Source organism: Myodes glareolus, chromosome 14, assembly GCF_982192425.1.
Source record: "Myodes glareolus chromosome 14, mMyoGla1.1, whole genome shotgun sequence".
Lineage (NCBI taxonomy): Eukaryota > Metazoa > Chordata > Mammalia > Rodentia > Cricetidae > Myodes > Myodes glareolus.
In genome coordinates this window covers 4,970,554-4,997,694 of record NC_142039.1, presented here as the reverse complement: position 1 = coordinate 4,997,694, position 27,141 = coordinate 4,970,554, and the positions used below count along the sequence as shown (strand labels likewise).

Below are 27,141 nucleotides of genomic sequence, written 5' to 3'. Positions count from 1 at the left end.
ATCCTAGGAGTTGAACAGACACACACACACACAGAGATCGGATCATTTGCCCAAAGGGTAAATGTCAATCTTTATTCAGCACAAGTAGGCTTATATACTTGGAGGCAAGAGGATGAGAGCCCCCCTCCCACCTGGGAGTGAGATCATAGTGCTGACCGCCTGGCGCCAAGTGGCAGAACAGCCAAGCCGGTATCGAGCTGGGAACCCTGACAGACAGATGAGAGGAGATTTAGGGCTCCCGTGAGGACCTTCTTAGCAGGTGAAATTATCATAGCAATGACAGAAACAAGGCTTTTAACTAATTCCCTCCCGCTGGCAGAATGAGCAGGGGAAGCTAAGCAGATTAGCGTAAACAATTCTTGCATCCTGTGTTTTGGCCTCGAGGAACAGGAAAGACAGGGCCCTCCATCTTGTTCCTGAGTAAGTACAGTGACAGATGTTTCAAAAATGTCCCATAGCCCCATAAAGAGACCTCTGGTTTCTTTATGTGTGTCACAACCTCCAAGGTATAAGGAAGACCTTCAAGTAGATAAGGATATCTCCCTAAAGTGTATAGGGGGGAATAGTGTGCTCAGGACTGTCCTGGGGAAGCTTAGAAACAGCATTCCTGGGGGAAGGCATAAATGATTCATAAGAAATTTTCCATTCATTCATTATTCCCAAATTGTACAAATATTAAAAGTCTCAAGTATGCAGCAGATGGAAATGAAAACCAAACGGGGCTTGGTGGCCATTATGGGGCTCAGCTTTGCTGGGTCTTTGTCAAACAGCTGTGCTGGCTCTAGGACTTCTCCCATGCCCATCAGGTATGGCTGTGCCAATGCCTCCTCCACCATGGAAACACAAACCAAAAATAAACTCTTTTTCCCATGCATCACTTCAATCATATTGTTCAATCACAAAACACACAACTACACAGATCTTTAAAGAGCTGATAAAACTCACCTCCAAGTCTCTTTTCCACAAATGGAAACAGTGTAGACACATCTCAGAGTCTGCACTGCCCAGATAATAATTAGGGATATTAGTGTTCAGTTATTTCTGTCTAGCTCTCTCTTTACTTGGTAACATGACACACAATAAACAGCAAATAACCCACATGTATAGAAGACTGGATGGACACACAAAGTGAACACACATTTAATAGATTATCGCTTAGCATCATTATTATAAAGCACATTCTGACATGTGCTATAATATGAATGAAAATATTAAATGAATTAAGTCAGTCTAAAAAGGGGAAATATCTGATACCAGGTCCATGAAGACAAAGCAACAAAGTGTAGAGAACCTTCTGTCTGGGAGCTATCGGGCTGGGAGGTAGTAACTGCGGGAAGATTTCACTGTTTCAGGTTGCATCTTCAGATCTTTGATGCATTTGGTTCTTTTGTGTGTGTACAAAGTGATAGATACAGGCTAATTTTATTTGTGTGTGTGTGGGCATTCAGTTTTCCTAGAGCACCATTTCTTTTTTCCAGTTTATGTTTTTGGCATCTTTGTCAAATATTAATCAGCTGAAGTTGCTTGTACAAATGTTTGCAAATTTAGTTTTGTTTCATTGGTCTTCATGTCTGCTTTTGTGCCAGTGCCATATTGTTTTTGCTACTATGGCCCTGTAATGTGTCTAAAAGTCTGTTATTGCAACTCTCCAGCATTGCTCCTTTTGCTCAGGATTGTTTTAGCTATCCTGGATCTTTTTTGTTTCCATATGAATTTTAGGATAGCTTTTTAAATTATTATTTCTGAGACAAATGAGGTGGGAATTTGATTGGGACTGCAATTCCAATTTTTGGTAAACTGATCATTTATTCTACCAGTCTACAAGGACGGGATGTTTTTCATTTTCTAGTGTTTTTATCTCTTTCTTCAGCGCTTAAAGCTCTCACTTCCTTTGTTAGGTTTAATTCCTAAGTATTTATTTTTCTCAAGGCTATTGTGAAATTTTAAAAATTTTATTTCAGGTGTGTATGTTTTGCCTGCACGTATGCCGGTTGCCCACAGAGGCCAGAAGTGGACACTGGGTCTTCTAGAAATGGAGTTACTGATGACTGTTAGCCGTCACGAGCATGCTGGGAAGTGATGCTGCTGCTCCCAGCTTCTGAGCCGTCCCTCCAGCCCAGAGAACCTATGGTCTCTTAGATACCTTCATTAAAGTGACTTCCTATTTTATTAGTCTTCAGAAGATACAAACACTACTTTTAGATAACGGTGTGAAAACACAGGAAAATAACTTGAATATAAAAATAAGAAATAAGGGTGCCTTTAAGTCTGAGCAGGAGACAGAGACCCCCACCTGCCTGGGCAACTATTAATACTAATAATATTAACTATTATGGAGTATAAGGTGGGGTGTGGGAGAGACAGATGGTTATGTCCTGTGGACAGAGGCATATCTGAAGAAGTGAAGGCAGTGAGGAGCAGGCTGAGGTGGATGTCCTGCTGGCCACCCAGGGCCACGGTGATGTCGGGACCTGGGCTTTTGCCAAAGCCCATGTCTGGCTCTGTGGCCCTGCAACAACTATAGTCTGTATTGATGCCCAAGGCTCCGACCACCACTGAAGACCAAGAAGATGGGACTGCACAGAATTGGCCCTTCCCTTCCCTGACTAGAACTGGACTTGCTCCCAGTGGCAGGTGGGAGAGCTGGCCCTGTCCCCCATCAGCTGCCGCACTTGGAGAGTGCCTCTGCAGTCTGCCTGGCAGCACAGGAGAGCTGGCCCTGGCGGTGTAAGGACGGGTGAGTCAGCCCTGAGGGCATGAAAGCAGAACCAGCCCTGATCCTTGCTCCTGCAAGGGGTGAACAAACTGGAGTAGTGCTGCAGAGCTCACCCTGGTGGCGAGGATGGGGGAAAGTTGGCCGACTGACCATCCCTGCAACCACCCAAGCCCAGAACCAGGGCTATGAGTTGGCCCAACCCAGCATTCAGCCCATCTGTGACCTGCTGGAGCACATGAAGGGGCCGGTCCGACACATCCAAGGCTGCAGCATCTCCATGACACGGGGCAACAACAGGACAACCAAGAGGAGTCCCGGTGAGGGTCTAGAATCTATAATGTAGCAGAAACCAGAAGCCTTAAACCAGACCAGTGAGTCCGCAATAAACACTTGCAAGCAAAGATATATGGACTAAAGGGTGTGACCCACTGTGCCACTGTACAGCTTTCACAATAGCATATTTTCCTTTTTTATTATTTTGGGCGGGAAGTTACAAGGGCAGAAGGTGGATACAAAAAGATGGGGAGATGAATGGGACTGAGACAATGATGTGAAAACCATAAAGAATAAATCAAAAGTTTAAAAAAGAAACAAAATGAGATAAAACAGATTAAAGTTACAAAAGACTTCCCCTACAAACTGAAAATATAGCTGGTCAACTGATCAGAACTTGAACAAGTCCTGGAGAATTTGAGTGCTGAGTGGTAAGCCAGATTTGGCTAGGCTCTCATTATCCCTCTTAATAGCTACTTCCGCCCTTCACTATATGTAAACAAGCATCTGTGTCACCATTACATAATGCGTTGTGAGGCACAGTATCTCCACCCAACAAAAGGCTAAGAATCCCATAAGACAGTATCAGAGGCATATAGCAGTTTTCAGGATTTTCTATGACTTGTGTGACTTTCCTACCAGATGCTTCCACCGATGTACTTGACAAGTGAGTTGCTTTATGACTTGATGTTCTAGTTTTTAAAGTCTTAGAACTTCTTTCTCAATGTAACATGGGATTTTGGTTAAGCTGAGTCCTGTGCTGCTGGACACCACTCACTCACAATTGGCTCCAGAATAGATGATTGTTTAATCTTCTCTAGGCTAAGAACTGTGTTGTAAGTTGATACAAACCTCAAAACCACGGTGTGAAATGGAGATAAAGATGTGCATAGCCTGTCAAAGGCAGAAAAATATCAACAGGGGAGCCGGGAGACTGTGACTGTCTGCTGCACAAGCCTGACCTCAGCACCCATGGGAAAGCTGGTAATGGTGGCACATTTCTGTAACCCCAGTGCTGGGAAGTGGGTGAGAGAGAAGGTAGGCCAACCCCTGCAGCACCCTGGATAGCCCCTGCATCTAATCAGGTGGTGTGCTTTGGGCTCCGTGAAAGACATTATGTCAGGAGATAAGTCAGGGAGTGACAGTGGAAGACATACAGCATCAATCTCTGTCTGCCAAGTGCACACACACATGCACAAATATTACAAATAACCACACACACACACACACACACACACACACACACACGAAGAAAAATGGGAGCAAGAACAATAGAAAAAGCTACATACAGATAAAGATTATTAAGAATAATAGTATAATAACAAATGTAATTGAAGACCAATCAGTACTACAATTATAATAGGCTGTCAGGTGGAAAACAGCCACAGGCCTAAGAGCCATCATGATGAGCGCCAGCCATATTTGGTGGAGAAATGATTCATGTGCTGTTTAAAGAGGCAGAACTGAAGAAGTAAAGGCAGTGAGGAACAGGCCAGTGCTGCTACCGAGGACCATGGTGACATCAGGGCCTGGGCTGCTGCCAAGGGCCATGTCTGGGTCTCTGGTTCTCCTCAGTGGTCTGTGTTCCCCATAAAGGCCACACAGACACCCAGGATCTGGTCTGCCACCTGAGGCTACGCTACCTCTGGAGCCATGCCGGGCTGAGTGGCCTGGGGCCACAGTGACTTTCGGGCCCAAGCTGCTGTCAAGGATCACATCCGGGTCCGTGACCCTACTGCAGCCAGGGTCTGTGCTGACTTCCGTGGCCTATCTTGCCACCAAAGGCCACGTGGATTTCTGGGATCTGATCAGTCACCTGAGACCATGTTGGTGTCCTATGGCCATGCTACTGCCAGAGCCATACTGATCTGGTGGTCTGTGCTGCCCCTGGGGCCATGTCCGGGCCTGTAATCCTGCTGCAGCTAGGGTCTGTGTTGCTCTCCATGGCCCATGTTACCCCAGGGGGCCATAGGAACCATGGTTATTGGAATCTGAAGGCCATGTTGAACCAGAACCACCCTTGCAAAGCAGTTGGTCCCGCCCCCCATGGGACAGATGGCTCCACCTCTTGCCCTGATAGCAGGGGCTTAGAAGAGCTGACACTGTCCCTCCTCTGAGGGGCGCATTCCCAGCAGCCCGGACTGACCAAATCAGCTACCACCCAGAGTCACATCGAGGGTTTTGAGTTGGACCACCCTGATACCTACTCCATCTAGGACCCGTGGAGCTGTGTGAAGGGACTGGTTCTGTGGAGCAATCGCTGCAGGATCTCCATAACTAGAGGCAACAGCAGGATGTCTGAGAGGAGCTTTGGTGAGGGCCCAGTATTGATGGTGCGCCAGAAGTCAGAGGCCTCCAACAGACCAACAGATTGCAACGAACGTTTGCCAGTAAAGCTGAGTGGACAAACGGTGGACTGTGGGCCCCACCGCAGCTCTCAGTGCCGCTGGGATGACGGAAGGGTTGGGTGCTGGCGAGGTGAGAAAGGAGCGCAGTGCGGTTTTCGTTTGTTTTGTTTTGAATTATTATTTTTTTTAAACTTTCTTTTGGGGGACACTGTGGGAGTGAGGAACAAATATGGAGGTATTGGGAAATGAGGGGTTTGGGGTACATGATATGAAATCCCAAAGAATCAATAAAAATTACGTAAAAAATTTATGGTAGTTATAATTAGTCTTTATTTTTATTCTAAAAGTTATTAAATAACCAAATGAAGGAGAACCTCAATATCTTTGAAGGAAAAAATGTTGTAAGACAAAATGTTTAGAATCTCGACAATTGGTTTTCATTACATTTATTTCCAAAGAAACCATTAGGCATCCAAGATCTCAGAAAAATACCATCATTTACCTTTTTAAAGTTTACTTTGTGTTGTTTAAAATCGTTTTTTAAATATATTTTCCCCTCCCTAAAGTCCGCCCAGCTTCTAGTCCACTTTCTAGCCACCAACTTTGACTTCTTTCTTGAAAAACAAAAACCTAATACAACAACCCCCTCCACATCATGAAAATAAAATACAAAGAGAAAAAAGTCGTAAAACCGTAACCAAATAAAAGCACGTATGCAAGCGCGCACATGCGCACACAGACACTGCCAAGTCCGTCATACGTCTGCTAATCCTAAATGCGAGGCCTGCCCTGTGCTTTAGCCAGGGTCACTCTTTTGGAGAAAATTGCTGTTCCCTCTTCCAGCAAACGCTGCTAAAGGGGAGAAAATCAAGGAGGAAAGCTATGAACTATAAAGGGAGCACTGATGCACTGATTTTTCCTCATTATCTTTGTAAAAGTCATTTCAATTTTGCCAATGTTTGGAGACAAAAATAAGAAAGAGAATTATTTATAATAAAGAAAACCTGCAAATAAATTCAATATCTTGTATAAGAAAATGCTTTGATGGAGTAATAAAAAGTCTTTATAAGCTTGAGAATCTTTCCTATACCAGCCGTGGGCTCTGGTCCTGGACTCTGTAAGAAAGCAGGCTGAGCAGGCGAGGAGCAAGCCAGCAAGCAGCACCGCTCCATGGCCATCTCTGTGTTAGCTCCTGTTCCTGCCCTTTCGACTTCGTATCCACACTTCCTCTGATGATGAAGTTACATGCAAATGTAAGCCACATTAACTCACTTACTTGCTTTTTAGTGTTTCATGGTGTTTCGTTGCAGCAATAGAAATCCTATCTAAGAAAGAACTTTTTCATTTATATTTGTCTCTTTTTGTAATACGTCTTTTTCCTGTGGATATTTTACTATTTGGTTTTCTATTACTCCATTTCAGCAGTTTCATTGTGTGTGTGTGTGTGTGTGTGTGTGTGTGTGTGTGTGTGTGTTCAAGTGCTGTTTCACATGGATTTTTGCTTTGTGTATATTGAGACTTTTAGATATGTGTGTCTAGAGTTTTCATCAGATTTGGAAAACATTGCTTCAATTCCTATTGAGCCTACTTTTCTGTAGGGCAGAGAAAGAACTTGTACAATTAGTTGATTGAGGAAAACAAAAGTGATTCTCTTTGTAAGTAAGCAGGTGATACGCCATCTTAAAAGAAACACAGCCGAATCTCTGGGGCTTGCATCCCCAGAGCAGCGTTCTGAAATGTAAATATGAAAAAGTCTGTACCTGTCTCTCAACCAAGAGCTCTTCTGTAGTTAATTCAGTCTCAACACAAAAGAATGTTTTCTGGATGAGAAAAATTAGAGAAATTGTACTTTGTCATTGTACTTACAATTAAAAACATATTTGATTGGCAAAATTAGTGCTTGGTTGTAATGTTTTGTATAAATAAATAAAAACTGAAATAGGAAAACTGTCCACATAATTAGAAGAATGGATGATATGCAATTAAAGTCTTCTGTACAGCTACACCTAGTTTTGGGTATTAAAATATGCTAATACCCAGTATAAATGAGAAGAAATACATTCCTTTATGAAGTTGCACAATTTAGACATTATTGTGTAGTTTCTTCGCAAATAAGCAGTAGAGTTCTTTATTAGATTCACATCCTAGTGTGATTTGTGTGGTAGTCAAGATGCTGAGGCAATGTTAGATAAATAATAAATAAGTGGATACATTAACCCAGGAAGGTCATACACAAATGCTTCAAGACATAAACCTGACATCTAGCTTAGAATAACAGATTGTGTAACTCATGACAAGGAGAGTTTCGAATTGGAAGAAGCAGGTTCAATTCTTACAATTCTAAATATAAGGGCTTTAATCTCTGTTATTTACTTTATCAAATTAACTATTTGAAAATTCTGTAGAAATAGGTATAATAGGTAAAGAAATATGCACATACATAAATACAAACAAGAGAAGGGATTTCTGCATACTGCATCATTTGATCATATCAGGACTGAGAGTAATCTAAATGTAGTGGTAAGTGATAGAGTTTTAACTACAGATTTCAGTAAAACTTGTGGCAAAGGCTATATAACACTTCTCAAAAACAGTAGCTAGGCAATTTATTACAATGATGCTAGTGTACTCTGACATAAAGAGCAAATAAACCTGCAGCAAACATGGCCAACATTAAAAATTTAAAGCAAAATTTGAAGCTCATTCAGTTAAATCAATGAGTTCAGACAGACTTTGCTTGTGGATACGTAAATCATATTATGGCTATGATTCTACTGGTAGAAGCAGTAATTTGAGCTTGTGCACATATAAGTATTGATAAAGTAGGTGGTTCACTTCTTATGGTGGGATTGAGAAAAAAATGGTGGCTAATGTTACTTTGTAAGAGACTGCATGTGCTAAACTTCATAAAACTCCACATAGTTCACACTTAGAACTTGAGATGGACCTCATTATAAAATTGAGCAGACTGGTAGGCTGGATCAAGCTGGAATGAACAATAATCCTGTGTTTATGTCTGAGGTGGAGATATAAGAAGTGGAATTTCTATTAAATTTCAGGATAAGAGCTAGAACTGGAGATTCTGTGAAAAGAGAAACTGAAGCTCTTAACGGTCGTCACAATTCTATAATGAATAATTTTTCTTCATCAGTGTTGGTCAAAGGATGCTATCGGGATCAACAATATTTTGTCCGTTACATACTTATATTGCATTCACTCGAGGTAAGGAAGACTTGTGAGAATAATAGACCAATGAACAATGGGAGATTAGTTAAAGATACAGTGTTAAGAAGAGGGATTCAACTTTTTAAACTGTTGTGAATTTAGCAGGCTCTGCCACCTTAAGAAACTTTGGGTAGGGTTTGGAGTCCATGTATTAATTTCATCTCTTAAGATTAATCTTGAAAGCACAAGACCAGTCAGTATTCTAGTGGACTTCGCTAAGACTCAGTGAGTCACAAAATAATGAAAACATTTAGGAGGGAAGGTGCATGCTGAAACGTGTCCAGGAATTCTGAAGGGGGAAAGCTAGGAGTAGACAGAATTGAGATTCATGTACATGGCTTAAAATTGTCAGTGGATAAATAAGAGACAAAAGATAAAAATTATCAATAAAAAGTATTTTTTAAATGCACTAACACCAACATATAAGTTCTGAAGTCTGGATCTGACAAACCTTTAAAAACTCTAAACAGGGGCTGGGGAGATGGCTCAGTGGTTAAGAGCACTGACTGCTCTTCCAGAGGACCCGGGTTCACTTCCCAGCAACTGTCTGTAATTCTAGTTCCAGGAGACCCACTCATGGCAAAACACCAATGTACGTAAAATATAAATAAATAAATAAAAAAAACCAAAAAACTCTAAACAGCAATTAATATTTTTCAGGACCGACTATACAATGAATACACATTATTCTAAGCACATGTGTGAAACTATGTGGATGTGCCACAACAATCTTGTGAGGTTGTAAAAGGAGGAGTTCGGCATAGATAGGGAAGGACAAGTTCATTATCACTGGTTGGTGACCGAGCCAGAATTTAAACACAGGAGTTACGGTTACACAATGTGTGGTGATATTACTGTTTGTCTTTAAGCACTTAAAGTGATATAAACGATATGATAAAAAGTGAACTTACTTGATATAGCCCAGAGACCCAATGAGTCCACTCCTAGAAATTAGCTGACCAGACCCACAGCGCCAGAGAGGTCATTTCTTAAGTATGTGCTGACCTCACTCATGGGCCCATGAAGGTGGTGCTTAACAAGGCTCTGAAACCATCCACACCTTAGAGAGGTGGTTTCTTCACCTTCCGTGCAGCTAACCCACGCGTTCCTAGAAACACTTGTTTAAGCATGGCCTGACCTTACCCACCAGCACAGATAGGCAACTCAGTAATCAAGAAGTGACATGACCCACAGGTCCGAAAAGGTGAATTTTTAAACACTGAGCTGTCTTGAGTCATGGATTCAAAGAGGCAATCTCTTAAACATGTGCGATGAAGGAGCCTCTGAGCTGGAACTTAGCATGAAGTTTATGTCTTCACCAAAGGGTCCGCACCTGCAGAAAGATGCACTAGAGAGGAGCTGCAGTTACTATTGTGGATACCTGTGAAGAGATGTCGAAACCCTTTCACTAACTTCTGCAGCTTTTAGAATCTGCATTTCTGTGGGCTTCAGTTACTCAGCTGAGAAGGTGGTAAGCAGCCACCCTTCCACCTTCTAGGTGGGTCAATATGAAAATAACCAAGTGTATTATGGCCAACCCTCCCCTTCTGCCAATGTGCCGTCATCTTCCCCGACCCCAACTGGCTTAGAGTCCTGTTGAATATATCAGAGGTTTTTCTTCATGGTGAGAAATGTGTGACCGTGGTTGCAGAGTGCAACACCTATTCCAGCCTTGCTGATTCCAATTTGGAAGTGCATCTTTACCAAAGACAACCTACCTGCAGGAAGGCTGTTTCTCCCCTCACCGCCCCTTCTTACAGGTACTAGGCTCAGGCCAGGCATATGGATGAGAGTACAACCCCAGCCCTCTAGGTATGATGGGGATGGGGCCAGGAGTATTGGAGCTCAGAGAAAGAGCCGTTCTTTTCCCCAAAGAGGAACCCAAGCAAGCTTTCTGAAAGAAGGATGCCTGGTGGTGACATTGCAGAGTCTGGGGACAGGACTCCCAGACATGGCAATCCTGGGGTGCAGGATGTTGCTAGGAAAGAGGGAAGCAGCTGATTCCTGGTGGATCAGGCCCAAAGAAGATCTTACAAGGAGATTTCAAGCCTGGGAGCCATGGATGGGCAATGAGATCACTGGAACCTGATGCTTACTGTGGCTGCAGTGTAAGGCAGACCATGCAAGCACAGCCAAGAAGCACAAAAACCTGGAATGTTGGTGGAATGCCCAGACTCACTTGACAAGTAAGTAACACATCACTGTTACTGTGCTGTCTTGTAATAGATACAGCTGGACCGGAGGCCCAGGGTGTGGGCCAAAGGAAGGTTCAGAACGGTCCCCTGGCTCTCAACATAGCACCTGGGCAGGCATCTGGGTCATTCTCTGAAGGGATACTGGGAGGGGATCTGGTTGGGAAGCACTGGAGACTGGACCTGGTCTGTAAGTGGGAGGATCCTGGGCCTGCAGAGGTGCACAGCAGCACAGTCCGCATGTGACAGTGATGGGGTGGAGTACCTTCTCAGAGCAGCTTGCCCCTCAGGCCAACCCACAGAGAGGCTGGTACTGTCTCACTGGCACTGCTGTGGGGCAGTAGCAGGAAGCACGTGGAGCTCCCTATAGCACAGTTCCCGATGCATTGTGAAGTAGGCCTGGTGAGACTGCAGGGTTGGAACATCAGACACAAGGGGACACAGCCTAAGCCTCTCTCTTATTGTTCTCCTACAGGTGAAGTGGGAGAAACGCTTCTGTCAACCGTAGCTCTGGCTTTTCTCTTCTGAGAAGAAAGGTTTAGGGCAGGCAGGCCTAGTAGTTTGTACAAATTGACCCCTAAGGGAGAGATCCTTCAGATTTCCTCAGAGACCATGGAGCTTCAGCACCAGCTCCCCTGCCCTCAGCTTCAGCACCAGCTCCCCTGCCCTCAGCTTCAGCATCAGCATCAGTTCCTCTGCCCTCAGCACCAGCATCAGCTCCCCTGCCCTCAGCTTCAGCACCAGCTCCTCTGCCCTCAGCTTCAGCATCAGCATCAGCTCCTCTGCCCTCAGCACCAGCATCAGCTCCCCTGCTCTCAGCTTCAGCACCAGCTCCCCTGACCTCTTGCTGTGAAGCCTCCAGGGTTGTGTCACTTTGCTCTTACTCTCTCCTCTCCCTTTGCCATCCAGCTGCAGCAGCTTTCCAGCTCATCTCAGTTCCCCTTTCCCAGGACCATGAATTCTGCTCTTCTATGAAGCTCTGTCCTCTTCCCTCTGGTCATGCTGGGCTTCTCTCTGTGGCTACCTGTTGGCACAGTCTATCTGTGTCTAGTGCTACACTTACTGTAGATGGGTTTCATAACGAGGCCCCTCTGTCTTTTCTCGGATCCATCATCCATACATCATTCATGAGAACCCAGGACAGCTCTCAGCATCCTCTCCTGTCCCCATTCCCACTCTACTTTGCTTCTCATATCCATTTTCTAAATTCCTCCATCTACTCCTGTCCCCCATTTCCTTCCCTCGTCCTCCCTACCTCTCTTAGCACCTAGAAGCAGGCCAGCCTTCTCCACGACATCGTCATAGTGCTCATCCTGTCTGAGTCGCTATGCTGACTTGTCAGACCAACCCACCCCGCAATGCAACCCTTGCCTCTGTCTGTTCCTTCCTATACAGAAGCTGTTGCATCAGCCACAAGGCCCTTCCCAGAGTACTGAATCTGATTGGCTCCTACTAGTAGAAGCAGGTGTAGCCTCATGGCCACATTTTCCCTAGTGGACTTCAGACTCTAAGGCTATATTTTAGACTGTCTCAGTTTCTCCTCATAAAAAAGCAAGCTTGCAGACCCTCTTTGGGATCAGTCTGCAACTTAGTACAAGCCAGGAGGATCTCAGATGAGTAAGACGAATGATAGACGCCAATTCCTCTTTGTGGCTAGGCAGTGTTCCTGTAGTGGAGGCTGTTCCTGATACCATGGCCCCAACCTTACTCAATCCCCAATGGCACTCAGTAACTTCATGAGAAGCAATCTCTTGTCTAGGTTATATTGGGCCCTGCTTTGAATTCCCTTAGAGCTGTAGGGAGAGCTGGATTTGCAGACTTCCTTAGCTTCTTCTTCCAAATGCTTCCCTCATTTCTATAAGCCCTGATTTAGGCCTTCATAGAGAGGAAATGAGTCAGGATATCTTGTATGTAATATTTACCAGTCCTGATTAGTCCTGAGGAGTCTTGGTGGTTCCCCATCACAATTTTCTGACCCAGGGTTGGCCAGCATTCTGTATGATAGCCCTCAGCTCCTACTCTTGAACCTGGCCTCCAGGTCACAAGCAACTATAATCAAAACTTAGATCAGTCTATTTACCCTCTGAGCTAGTGGGATCTCACCTTCTGTTGCTGTCCAGAGCACCTCTAGGACAGTAAATATTAATATACTACTATCAGGCTTACAGTTAGGCCAAGGGATCAAGGTTCTTTGAGATGGAGTTTACATATCAGTAACCTGACCATAAAGATTCAATTAACACACAAGGAAACACACATTGAGTAAAAGTCTCATCAGAGATGCATTGCACACTCTAGAGTTAATTGACTCTGTCTATCTCTAGAAAATGGGCAGAAAAATCAATCAGCTGGGAGCCAGGAGTACAAAAGCTATGATGACCAGGCAGGAGTAATGGTGGGAGCGTCAAGACCACCGTTGGTACCAGAAGCTTCAAAGAAGGTCTCTTAAGAATTAAAACCTGGGTGTGTCAGGGAGGACTAGGATGAGGTGTGGGAGCTGCCTTTTGAATCATGGCAAGCTAGGAAAACCCTGGTTGGATGAGGAGACCAGAAGCCCTGCCCCATTTGAATGCTTTATGTCCTAGCATGAGCCTATCCCAGCCACGGAATGGTGGAGAGCAGCTATCCTAAGAATACTCTCTGTGGGAATGGTTGGGACCCAGAGTTCTTTGCCTCCAAACAAAATTCAGTTTATCTCCTAATTTGAAACCCTGTGTTTGAACTTATTTCTTCTCTACTGCCTTTTTTAAAAAAAAAATTTGATGACTTTCTTTATCTCCCTGTATCTAATTCAATATCATTCTTCTTTCTAATTCTGCCCCCCGCTTTTTTTGGACCATAGATAGTACTTTGTGAATCACACATGTGGCATAATATTAACTTATATACAAATATGATTGGTTACATATGTTTATATCTATCAGAAGTAAATAAAACATAGCTCTGTGTGATCAGCTGCTTGAAAATGAAGGTCTCTAAGCATAGAGGAATCAGAGTCTCAGAGTTCGTTTTCCTTCTCACACAGACCTTAGTGATGTAACTCTTCCTTCCTGAAGGATTTATTTTTCCAGACTGCATACACATCTCGTTCTCCCTCCCTGACCTAAGATGTGTATCTTCACTGGCTTTTTCAGTCTCCATTTCTCTTCTCTCCCCTTCACTTCCTCACATTTCTCAAGTAGAAGAGTGCTTTTGAATGTGATTCATGGTCCAGCTCTCCAGCGACTGTCTCTGTTACCTGTTGCTTTACTGGGATGTCATTTGGGTCTTGTCACCTCTTTACTTGTCCTTTCTACCTCACTGTCTAGTTAGCACGTAAACTCTTTGACTCTTTGTTTCACACCAACATTCTGCATCTAGAAAACTTCTTTCCTACCTTCCTCTGGTCCATTTTCAGGGTTTCCTTCCTCCTTTCTTGCCTCATGTATAGGGGGAGCTTCACTGTGTGCTTCCTTCATTGCTGTATTCCCAGATATACCCTGTTAAAACAAGTCACAGTAAAGTATTTCATCAGAGCTGAGGAGCTGTCTCAGTGGTGGGCATACTTGCTCTACAGGCATGGGCACCCACAATCAGATGGCCTCAACACTTCGTTGGAGACTGAGGGGCAAATAGAAGGGACAGTTATGAGCCTCACTCTCTGTTCAGTGAGAGACCTTGCGATAGAATAGGACACCCACTGTGCTTCTCCAGTCTTTGCATGTGTACATGGGTATGCACACTCACACGTAGGCAACACACAAACACACGCGTGCATGCACATACGCACACACACACACATGCACACACAGCGTTTTATAATTTCTACTTTGCTGTTTATATCTGTGACTGTTTTGTTTTATGAATAAGGATTAGAAGGGATGCTGTGAAATGTTGATCCCTGGACATCCCGTGGCTGCAATCATGAATTCACAGCAGCTGTGTTTACCTGCAAAAGACCTATGCAAGATGAAGTCAGCCAAAATTTCAGCACAGATGGGGTAGATGATCTCCAGACTCTGCCACACACCGAGGAGATACTGACAATGGATATGTGCCAGGGCACGGGGAAGCAATAGTTCCTTGAGGATATGGCCACTATTTGAATGCTTGGTTCTCGGTCAGTGGAACTATTTGGGAAGGATTAGAAGGTATGGTCTTGTTGGAGTATGTGTGGCTTTACTGGAGGAGGTGTGTCACTAGGGGTGGACTTTGAGGTTTCAAAAGCCCATTCCAGGCCGAGTCTCTCTCTCTCTCTCTCTCTCTGTCTCTCTCTCTCCCTGCTGTCTGAGCATCAAGCTCTAAAGTTCTAGACTACTGCTCCAGCACTGTGTCTGCTTCCAGCCATGATGATCATGGATTGCTCTAAAACAGCAAGCAAACCCACAATTTAATGCTTTCTTTTGAAGAGTTGCTTGGACATGGTGTCTCTTCTCAGCGATAGGACAGTGACTAAGACAGTTGCTTTTTTGTCGACTTGACACAAACCAGAGACATTTGGTAGGAAGGATCAGCTGTGATCAGCTCCATTGTCCTGGAGGCAAGTCTGGTTAGTATTTTGATTACTGATTTGGAAGGGTCCAGTTTATGCTTGGTGGCGCCAACCCTGGACAGTGGTCTTGGGATGTAATAGGAAGCAGACTGAGAAACCTGTCAGCTGCAAATCATTAAGCAGGGCTTTTGTTCCAGTTCATGCCTCCCGGGTCTTTCCCTGCTGGAGTTCCTGCCCTGACTTCCTCAAGCATCAGCTCCTATCTGGAAATGTAGATAAAACAAACTCTTTCTTTTCCAGGTTGCTTTTTGTCACTGCGTTTTATCCCAGCGATAGGAACCATCTAAGACATGTATGTGTATGATTGTTTTCCAACTTGCTTTTTGTCATTGTGTTTTATCCCAGCAATAGGAACCATCTAAGACATGTATGTGTGACTGTTTACAAGTCAGTTGAAAACTATAGTACTATAGTAATATGGTGTTAGTAGTCCCCTAGGGCTATGACCTTTCTACCCAAACGTTCTTGGCTAATTTTATATCTATGAAACACGGATTCCTTTCAGCTGAGCAGGCTTTGGGTCCAATTAGACAGCTATTGGTTGTCCCCAAGATAACAATGCCACTATTGTATTTTGGGGGATGTCTTTGCAGTCCCATAATTGTGATTCTGAGTCTTTACAGCTGGGTAGGACTGTTGATAACTTTTGTCCATTGACAGCTTGCATAGCACCTTCCAACACTACAAAAGCTTCCTCCGTGGAAGTTTCAAGTGAGTATGAACTTGATTTCTCAAAATTCTGAAACTGAAGTCTGTAGTATCCTTGGGAAGAGGGTCTCACCTTGATGTTCTGGCAGGCATTCTGACTGCCAGGTGACTGCCTACCAGGGACCTAAACCTCCTTCTAGCTGCTATTCTTTTGGGACTTGCCAGATTCCAGACCCTTTCCTACCTGAAAAACTCTAGCCTGCCCGAGTAGCATGGAGATAGAGGCTCTTCCTAACAGCCGTATCATTTCCTGCTGCCCTGAAGCTGATGTCTTTTAGAGACCACGACCTCCTGCATCTAGGACTAGCTAGACCCCAGATCTCTCCTTACTAGAGACCTTCCATCCATTCATGCGGTTCAGAGACAGATAAGCTACAAATGCCTCTCTCTTACCCTTTATCCATTCTTGACCCTCAGAAGTTTCCTGCCAAAGACCACAACCTTCTCCCTGCCCCTCTCACTCCCTTTGGCATTCACTAGTTTCCAGCCTCACAGGACTCACCACAAGGGACTCTGGAGCCAGCATATCTGTCTGGAGACCCAGATGACTATATATCTTTGAGACTCACCCAGATCCCTTTAGCTGCCTGTTTGAGACCCCCTCCATTGTCCTATCAGGCCTTGATACGCAGAAACAACACTGAAATTTGTTCTAGTTACATTGACCAAGTCACTTGAAAGCACCAGACCGTTGCCAACAAGTAGACCTGGGGAAGAAGCTGCAGTGGCAGGTACCAGATAGAGAAAACTGATACCCCATCCTTGCCATGCATTAGCCAGCCCCTACCCTGAACACTGTAAACATCTCTGATAAAAGACAGGTGGCTTGAAAAAACTCAACGAAATAACTAACTCCAGATATGAAAATCCTAATCCTGAAATAGAAACAATACCAAAAAAAAAATTAACATCTCCTCTCAAAAATACAAATCCCATAGCAATGGCCCCTTTTGAAACTAGCCTGGAAGAACTCTCAAAGAATTCAGAAGAATGGGTATAGTCACGGTCATATAAGTCAAAGAAGACAAAGATATGAAGATGAATGAAATAAAGAAACTAATCCAAGATATGAAATTAAGAGCTTGATTTTTGAAGAACACCCAAGCTGAAACAATGGTGGAAGTAAAAACTCAAGCTAAGATAGAACCTCACTGGAAGACTTGCCAACAGAATTAATCATGTTTAAAACAGAGTCAAGGAAGAAATACAGAGTAGAGGAATCAGATCACCAGTAAATGAGAAAAAAAATGTTAAACATAAGCAGAACTTGAGAGAGTTTTGGAATACCATGAAAAAGACCTAACTTAGAAATTACAGAGAAGAATGCCATAGCAAAGACATAGAGATTATCTTCAGTAAAATAATTGAGTAAAATTTCCTAACCCTAAAGAAACAGATCCTCATACAAGTGCAAGAGGCATCCAGAACACCAAGAACACCAAACGGACCAGACTAGAAAGGAAATCCTTCATGATACACTGCAGTTAAAGCATCAGAAACACAAACTAGAGAAAGGCTTTAGGAAGCTGCAGAGAGCTGGGTTAAATCACTTGTAGCTGCACACCTAGTAGAATAATATTGGTTTACTTGACAGAAAACTTTAAAGCCTGGGAGCCTGGGAAGATGTATTCTGAACTGGGAAAGGCAACTGTCTGCCAGGATTATTACACAGAGCAAAACTGGACATAAAACTGAAGGAGAAATAAAAGCTTTGTGTGATGACTCATTTCAGAAATAGATGACCACTCAGTACTATCTACAAAGGGTGCTGGGATTGCTGCTTCTACCTCACTGGTGACATGGGCCTGTTTAAACTATTCATCTTGATTTAGCTTTGGTAGGTTATGAATATAATTTATTTAAAATTTTTCAGTTTTCAGAATATAGATCTTAAAGTATTTCTTTGTGATTCTCTGAATTTCCTCAGCATTTCTTGTAATACCCCTATTCATCTTTAATTTTTTAAGGATCCCTCTCCGAACTTTCCCAGCCCTCTCTCTTTGGTTGACTTGGATAGGGGTTTGTCAATGTTGTTACTCTTTTTAAAAACTCGACTTTTTGTTTTATTGACTCTTCGTGGTTTTTGTAATTCTTCTATTCCATTAATTTCAGCCCAGATTTTTATTATTTCATCTCAACTAATTTGGACACTGTTGTTTGTCCTTTTTTTCTAAGGCTTTTGTTCAGGGCCATCTATTTCACAACTGTTCTTCCCAAGGTTCAGAATTCATTGCTAAAATGGAGTGGAAAGGATTGTAGGAGCCACAGGCATCCAATAAATAAGGAAAGGGAGTCCTCTCGCCACAACAGGGCAGCTGCACTTATGAACACAAGAGATTATGACAAGCCCTCCATGCAAGTTCAAGTCAGACCAAATCCCAACATGGAAAGGGAGATGAAAATGAAGTCCCTCCGTTACAAGGAGCTGCTGGTGTTGATAAGTGCTCAGAGAGGGGAATCAGCTTTATTTAACAATGTTGCCCTCTGGGCAAGTCAACTATGATCCAGTGGAAGACAGCACATCCAAGAATACATAGACAGCATATATTAGACTTAACAGATTAAAAAGGAGGACGCAAAGTTTGGTGAGTAGGAGTTAGAGGGGATCTGGAAGTGGTTGGGGAAGGGTGAATTCAATCAAAACACATGGCAAAAAAAATTTGAAATAACTATTTTAAAACTCTAAAGACAGCTGACAACAAATCTGATAACATTGTAGGGAGAGGATCTCTCATTCACTGCTGGTGGGCTTGCAGACTCGTGCAGCCACTATGGAAACCAGCACCGAGAATTATCTAAAAGCTATTTATACCTTGGCGTATGCCCAAAGGACTTCACAGGTCCTTCACAGATATTTGCTCCACCATGCTCACTGCCACTCTACCCACAAAGCTAGAAAACGTAAACAGCCCAGATGTCCTTCAGCTGACAAAGGGATGATGAATTGTGGTGCATATACACAATTCAATTCCACTCAGCTGTAAAATAAAAATAAAGAAAAAGAAAGTGGTGAAATTTGCAGACAAATGGCTGGAAAAAGAGAAAGCTGTACTGCAGTGACCCGTATTCACAATGCCAAATGCCAACCATTCCTGTCCCTTTGCAGATCATAGCTCCAAATCTTTAGGCGAGAGTATGTACTAGCAGGAACTTCAGAAACCCGTAAGTAAAAAAGAGACAATGGATGTGTAGAAGTGGCTCTAGAAAATGGAATGGTAGAATAAATGTATTGTGCAAGAGGACAAAGGAATGACTTTAACTGGGAAAGGGGAAGGACCACACATAGGGAGAGGGTTGAAGGAGAGGGGGGAGGTAGGAAGGGAAGCAGAGAAAAATGTATAGCTCAATAAAATCAATTAAAAAAAGAAAAAGACCTCCAAATGGGTCATAGTGTGTTTTTAAAAAAATGTACGTAGACTTGGGAGAGAGAAGAAAAAGAGTATAGAGAAGTAAATGGGTTTTTAAAACATAAAACAAAATCTTTAAAGAGACAGAGTAAACTTGTAGAAAAAGTAATAGAGTAAGAAAAATAAGCCATATAAAGATGGAATATGCACAGAGGGTCTGGGTATGTGTTTTAAGAATTGAAATGTCTGTGTACTTTGCTCCTCAACCAATAAAATCTCCATTGTAAAAGAGTAAAATAAATAGAGATAGATAGATAGATAGATAGATAGATAGATAGATAGATAGATAGATAGATAGATAATATACTTTCTGTGTGATTATTTTGAGTCTGAGCAGCCTCTGACAACAAAATCTCCTGAGTAACTGGAGGGGGTAGAAGGGAAGGGGTGGGGGATGGGAGATAAGGGATTAAGATGGCTGAATTGGAGGAGGGATGGAAAAGGAGAGTAATGAAAGAGAGATCTTGATTGAGGGAGCCATTACAGGGTTAGGGAGAAACCTGGTACTAGGGACACTCCCAGAAATCCACAAGGATGACCCCAGCTAAGACTCCTAGCAATAGTGGAGAGGGTGCCTGAACTGGCCTTCCCCTATAATCATATTAGTAACTGTCTTAATTGTCATCATAGAACCTACATCCAGCAACTGATAGAAGATTCAGAGATCCACAGTCAAGTACTGGGCTGAGCTCCTGGAGTTCAGCTGAAGAGAGGGAGGAGGGATCATGTGAACAAGAGAGGTCAAGCTCATGATGGGGAAAACCACAGAGACAGCTGACCTGACAGGAGCTCAGGGGCTGTGGACTGAGAGCTGAAGAACCTGCGTGGACCAAACTATGCCCTTTGAATGTGGGTAACAGTTATTTGGCTTGATCTGTTGGTGCAGGGGGGGGGGGCTGGCAATGGGAGCAAAAGTTATCCAGGGTGTATGAACTGGCTTTTGGGAACCTATTCTCTATGGTTGGATACCTTGATCAGCCTTTAACAGAGGGAAGAGGCTTAGCCCTGCCTCAACTTGGTATGCCAACTTCATTGAATCCTCAAGAAAGACCTTACTCCCTCTGAGGAGTGGATGGAGGGATGGAATGGGGAAGGAGGGGTAGGAAAAAGGGAGGAAGGAGAAACTGGGATAGATATGCAAAATAAAAAAGAAAATTTAAATAAATATATATATATGACATATACTAATATATATGCTATGTATGTTGAGGTTACACCGCTTGGAGTAACAATGTATTTCTCTAACAGCAATATACTAATCTAACAAACACTCCAGCACCAGGCTTAGGAAACCTGCAAGATAATGACATTACCCTTTACCGCCTCTGAGAACCTGAGGGTAAAGTACTATTTCTGAGGACAACACACACTTCAGAAATAGACTTGGAGAAATTGACCTGGAACTAGTTAGTTCTCAACATCTGAAGGTACTCCACAAGCTGGCAAAGAAAAAAAATCAATGGAACTACCCAGATACAAAGCCAAAGAACAACAATTACCAGAATGGCAAGCTATTCACAAGCATGTAATAGTAGCCCTTACATCTTGAGGGTAACAAATAACCTCCTAATTGGTGTTAAGGCCCTATGGTGATTTGAAAGAAAATGGCCCCTGTAGGGAGTGGCACTATTAGGAGGTGTGGCCTTGTTTAAGTGGGTGTGGCCTTGTTGGATGAAGTGTGGGGTGGACTTTTAAGTCGCTTTTACTCAAGCTTCCCTCAGTGTGACACCAAGACCACTTCTTGTTGCCTTCTGACCAAGATGCAGCCAGCATCATGTCTGCTGCCTGCCCTTGTACTCCCAGCCACCATGCTTCCTGTTGTGATAATAGAGTAGACAACAGACTCTGAAACTGTAAGCTGCCACTTCAGTAAGACTTGCTGCAGTCATTGGTGTCTCTGCACAGCAATAGAGACCTTAACTGAGACAGGCCCTCTCAATGGGAGGGATGAATGCTGAGTGGTGTAAACTAGTCAACTACCTATGACTGGTGAGGTCATAGACCCTAGAACAGACCAGGTTACCACTTTTGTACACCAGTACAATTTCTCACTGGATTCCACATACTTAAAAGCACAGATAAATGAAACTCTCACCATTCACCAATGAAACTTTTTTTTAACAGCAGATGAAGACAATTACAGAAAACCACAATAGGTCAGAATGCACAACTGAGCTCGTAGTGCAGAACCCCATTTGATAATCCACAGTATAAGCCCTACATCTAAGGTTCAAGAAACATTGTAGAAGATGCAGTGGAAAGCCTTAGAACCACAGGACCAGGACATCTTCTGCAAGATGGTGTCTTCTATACATGACAGGGAAACAAGACCCATGAAATCACAACAATATTGCTACTTAAACAAGATCTGAACAATGACAACACATTTGGCATGTCAACGTGACTGGGAAAAAAAATACATGAGGTCTGGCCTCGAAATGAAGAATAGGCAATTTATGGCTCCTTAAAGAGGAGAATCAGTCTTTTCTAGGGACAAGCCCCGATAGGTTATTCAGTCCCTTGTGATCTGGTCTAAACCCATATACATACACTGCAACATTAAATGGACTCAGCATGTTGTATTTATACATATATATACTGTATTTATAAAACAACAATAATAAGAAAAGATCATGAATTTGAGAGACAGTGGGGGTTAAATGGGTGGAGTAGGAGAGAGAAAGCTGGATGAAAATGTAGCCACAGTATTTATGTATGAAATTCAAAAAAAATAATAAAGCATTAAATTTTAAAGCATTGAACTTGAGCTGGATGGTGGTGGTGCACGCCTTTAATCCCAGCACTCAGACGGCAGAGGCAGGCGGATCTCTGTGAGTTTGAGTACAGACTGGTCTATAAAGTGAGTTTCAAGACAGTCAAGACTTTTTCACAGAGAAACCCTGTCTCAAGAAAACAAGCAAAAACAAAGAACCAGACAACAACAACAACAAAACACTGGGCCTGAGAAGCATCCCATCAGCACCCAGGTCAGAACACTTGGGATTACATAACTAAGATGAACTGTTCCTTATTTTCTAAGTGTTTATGTTTGTGTGTGAAAAATGAAATGTATCAGATGTGTGCATGAAGGCAGACATATATACATGAACACCTGTATGCTCAGTATGAAGGGTCAGAGGAACTGTGTTCAAAGAAAGTAGCTGATGTGCCTACGGCACATATCAGGAAAATGAAAAGCCTTTTACCTCTGTGCTGGGAATCGTGGAGTTGACCTGATCCAGCTGCCTTGAGGGGCATGTGTTGTCAGGATTTCAGGTTAGAGTTTGTGCTCCTGGGACACTGTGTACCAGTTTCTGAGGAACTGAGACACTTCCTCAGCTGTGAAGCATTCAGACCACCCGTGTGTCTCTTTCTTCCCTAGAGGTCAGCAACACACAGAAACCTGACCGAACAATTAGTCTTAGACATTCATCTTGTGTACCCCATCTAACTTGCAAATATTATTGAATCCTGGTAACCTGAATTGTTTTCTTCCTGGCAGTTGTCAGTGTATTCTGTTCTGATAAGGGCATAAAAAGTCTTGCTGAGGTTCCCTCTCAGGAGACTCTGGTTAAGCAGTAAACACTGTTACTTATACCTCTGCACACCTGACACTAATTTGCATGTCCCACAATTTCAGATGACTCTTTATAAAATACATATGTGTTCAAATCTTTCTGAGAAACATTGCTATGATACGTCACTAAACATGAAGCAGAACAGCTACAGGCACTGTTTTTGACTAATAAATACACACATCATATTAAATACCTTGTAGGATGCCATGTTGGGCATGAAGAGACTCCAAAGAAGCAGTGGGCATAAATCTTTCACTTTAGAACTGGTTATTATTTGTATATGTGCTCAACCATGTATGTTCAATTACGTTAAGATTACATTAAGAGCTTAATACAATGAATAGAACTCATGAAACAAAATTTTAATACTGATTTTGAGAAGTAGATTTTGAATTCCTAAATGTCCATAAAGCATATTAACTTTTGGCAAGAGAACCAATGAGAGAACAGATACAAACTCTCCTAAAATCTCTGACCTTAAATGAAAGAAAGTTCAACAAAGAAACTACAGTGAAACCTATATGCTCTATGCTATAAAGTTTTGAAACTAAATCTACCAGTGATGTCAAGTGATTAATCTTTGACTAATGCAATAATTGTATATGTTAAGCATTTATTAAAGCATTAAAATGTGATTGCTGCATTAATACAACTTAGATTTATGAAGCATCATTAGCAAAAAGTGCTTGCCCAAATTTAAGATTTCTTATATTGTGTGAAAAATATCTGTAGGATAATTTTTCTACCACTATGAATTTTCACCACATTTTAATTGATAGTGCCTCGAAATAATCACTTTTCATTGATATTCACAACAATAAAGATAACTTCAAATAACATTATGTTATATTCATATAACATTTATATGTAACTTACATAAATAATTATTTAAATGCAATATATAAATTATAAATCTTTCTGCTCAACTTTTTAAATAAAATGATAGGCAGGCCACTGCTAAATTTTAAATGTAAACACCATAGGAAACAAGTCTGAGTACAGTAACTACTTCACAAAGGTCAGTTTACCTTGATGTGGGCACTAAACTTATCCCTAAGTGGTGTAAACAAGGTAATTCCTGAAGAAGATTCCGTAAGAGTTCTGTAAAGCAAAGTGCACAACAAAATTGGTGAGTGACGTCATTCTAAAATGTGGTAAAAAGTTTAGCTGTGTGAATGATAAATATTAGTTTCTATGCATGTCTAAGAGTTTTAAAGGACCACCTAGCTACCTCATTTTGCCTCTTCTGTCAATCAATGAGATAGTCAATGAAGACTCACACATACTTTCTTAACAAACAGTATCTATTAGACAGCACTCAGAAGACCCTGAGAGTATTCCGTGTTAGTATTCGCCTGTCCTGGATCTGGGAAGGTGACTCGGGGAATAAAACGCTTGCTGCACAGGAACAAGGACTTGAGATCAGATTCTCTGAGCACATGTGAAATCCAGGTGTACTGAGATGTGCTTACAGTCCCAGAAGTAAAATCTACGCATACAGGATGTGCTTGCAGTACCGGAAGTAGGGATACTTGTTTGGAGATGTGTAGCTCCCAAACCCTCAAGCCAGCCAGTCTAGGCAAAATTACAATCTTGATACTCAGTGAGCAACTGTGTCTCAAAATTAAGGAGGAGAGCAATGGAGGAAGCTGTTTGAAGTTGTCCTGTGGTCTCCATATGTATATATTCATACACACACACACACACACACACACACACACACACATACACACACACACTTGAGGGAGGTGAAGATTCTTAAAAGAATCACAGATTCAAACAACCAAGAGCAGCAGCTGTTTCCCTGCTTCAGCAAACAAAGTAAATGAAGAGTCAACAGCAGAGGCTAAGTTAGGGCCACTGACTACTTCCTCGCGGACATCCTGTGACTTCTTTGCCAGCCAATCCTATCTCACAAGGACAAAAGTTACTTGGGAAAGAAGGAAGGAAAAAGGAGGGGAGTTCTTGTCCTGGGCCATAAATATATTTCATTTGGCAATTTCCAGTTCTGAGTACTGGAGGGGCTTTAGAAATTGTGCTGACATATTGTCATCTTCCTGTCTGCTCTAGACACTCTTCCCAGTGGCTCAGTTTATCTTCAGATTTCTCAGTAGGAGACTTTGTCTGTTTTTACAATTCAACACAAAATTAAATACATTTTTAAGATGTCTTTGAGCCCTATTTTAATGCATATTTAAATATACTATACTATTGTATATATTTAATATAATTTTAATTGCCCTGTGGCTTTTCTTTCTATATTATTTTGATGAAATTGCAACACATCTCAATAGTTTGATCTTTTAAAACCTTGCTCCCATTTATCCTTCTGTTGCTCCTTTACAAACTATCCTTCTCCTGTTATTTCTGTGCTCATCTTTACCCTGGGCTCACTTGTAATTTCATTCTTCTCCTCCTACAATCGCCAGATTCACTCCCTTTTCTGTTATTAAGATGTCTACCTATAGACTGATGGATAAGGAAGAGAGCCTTATATTTAATGAAAATAACTTCAAATCCTATTTGGCCCTGACTACATCCCTAAGACACAGTTTATTACCTTTGAGCTTCAGGTTCTCCACAAGAACAACCATGTTAAACATGTTAACCATGTTAATATTTTATATCTTAGTTGCCAAAAGTCCTTTTAAAAAACCCAATCCCTCTGCTTTTGTCTCTCTAACAGCTAAAATGAATACACGACTAAGACAAATTGAAAAATACAATGCAAACAGAAAGGAAAGTAAAATCACAGCAAAGACTGACAAGTCAGAGGAAAAAGGCAGAGACAACAGGGAAGCATCTGTAACCGGACACTAGACACAGCTACTGACTCTAAGAGGACACCAAACTGACAATACACACGTGGAAAGACAAGGTCTTAATGCCCTCCAAACAGAGAGTGAACATGATAAATCCAACATGGCTACATGCACCTGTGCGTAATTCTAGTAAAACAAATCACGTCTTGCCTATGTGAGACTAAGGATATTGTCATACTGGAATGATGTTTGCCCTAAAACCATGATGATAGGTACTATCTGTTGGGCCCTGTCTCCCCTTACTCCCTGGGGTGTGTCTCTGAGGACAGTTCTGGTCAGCCAGCTAAAGCTTCCTGCTAATTCTTGTGCTCACTCTGCTGTAGCCTGGTGATTTAGCTGCAGGGCACGTTCCATCTTTGGTATGGTAATTTCCCACCTGCCTGGGAGAATTACATGGCGCCAAGGTCTCTTCTCCGACCCTGCCTGGGGAGGAATCCCTACGGTGCCAGTTTCCCCTTTGGCTGGGAGGGAATTCTTTTACTGGGGCCAAGGTATATTAGCTTGGCATTAAACTGAATAAAGTGGCATTCGGTAATCTCTTGTCGAATGACCCTGGTCTCCTGTGTTGTGTCTTTTGTTCAATCTCCAGGCCTTTGCCCAAACTCATGATTGGTACAGAGGCACGCGACCCGTACCAAGAGAGTGACGCAGAACTGGGTGGTACAACTATCTATTGAGGAGCAATTCAATTATCAAAAACTTTAAGACAAGCTGTTGTACTACGATTGGGTTTCTTAGTAACCTTGAAAGCAGAAATCATATATACCTGTAGCTGACTTTCTGAATTGATCATTTGTGGAACTTATCTTGACCACAGTAGTACCTAGGACCCTATTAATTTATGCAAAGGAACAAGATAATGCTTGGGGAGCCAGGAAAGTTAACTTTTAAATCATGGGTCAGCTTCTTAATCATGGAACCAATTATCCAAACTATGAATGAACCAATTATTCAAGCTTTGGATGGTGGCCATAATTAGAAAGACTGCTGTAATCTCACCAGTGCTTTGGGAAACCATTGTGATGAGATCTAGTATAGAATAAACTGTCTACAAATAGGGTTTCTATGCATTTCATAGGCAGCTAACTGGTTTACTTTTTAGATACTCTATTCATCCTACCTGTACAAAGAGAAGTCTTCAGAAGCATATACTATTAAAGAAAAAAGTAAAAATATTAAACTAAAAGTGTTTTAAAATGTGACATAAAACATTTTACTATGAATATTAATTATATTACTGAGCAGCAATCAATGCAATAAGAATGCTTATTATTATTTTCTACTTGTTAAACAAATGTGGGGAAGTGAAATTTATCAGTAGCTAAGCCCTCAAAGTAAACT

The 27,141-nt window shown here is 42.3% G+C and overlaps 1 protein-coding gene across 2 annotated transcripts in view; it reads right to left on the bottom strand.

Annotated features, from left to right (window-relative positions):
- Positions 1 to 9,759: 9,759 nt before the first annotated feature.
- Positions 9,760 to 27,141, bottom strand: part of LOC125417577 (uncharacterized) — a 31,508-nt gene continuing 14,126 nt past the window's right edge. The window contains exons 7-10 of one of the 2 annotated variants that reach the window (XM_048461147.3): positions 26,921 to 26,951; positions 24,007 to 24,079; positions 14,131 to 14,233; positions 9,760 to 9,895 (exon numbers count right to left, since the gene is read on the bottom strand). In XM_048461147.3, the coding sequence (XP_048317104.3) occupies positions 9,870 to 9,895; positions 14,131 to 14,233; positions 24,007 to 24,079; positions 26,921 to 26,951 (233 nt within the window). In that variant the 3' untranslated portion in view covers positions 9,760 to 9,869. The remainder of the gene's footprint in view (positions 9,896 to 14,130; positions 14,234 to 24,006; positions 24,080 to 26,920; positions 26,952 to 27,141) is intronic. The other variant, XM_087896322.1, reaches the window with a different exon arrangement.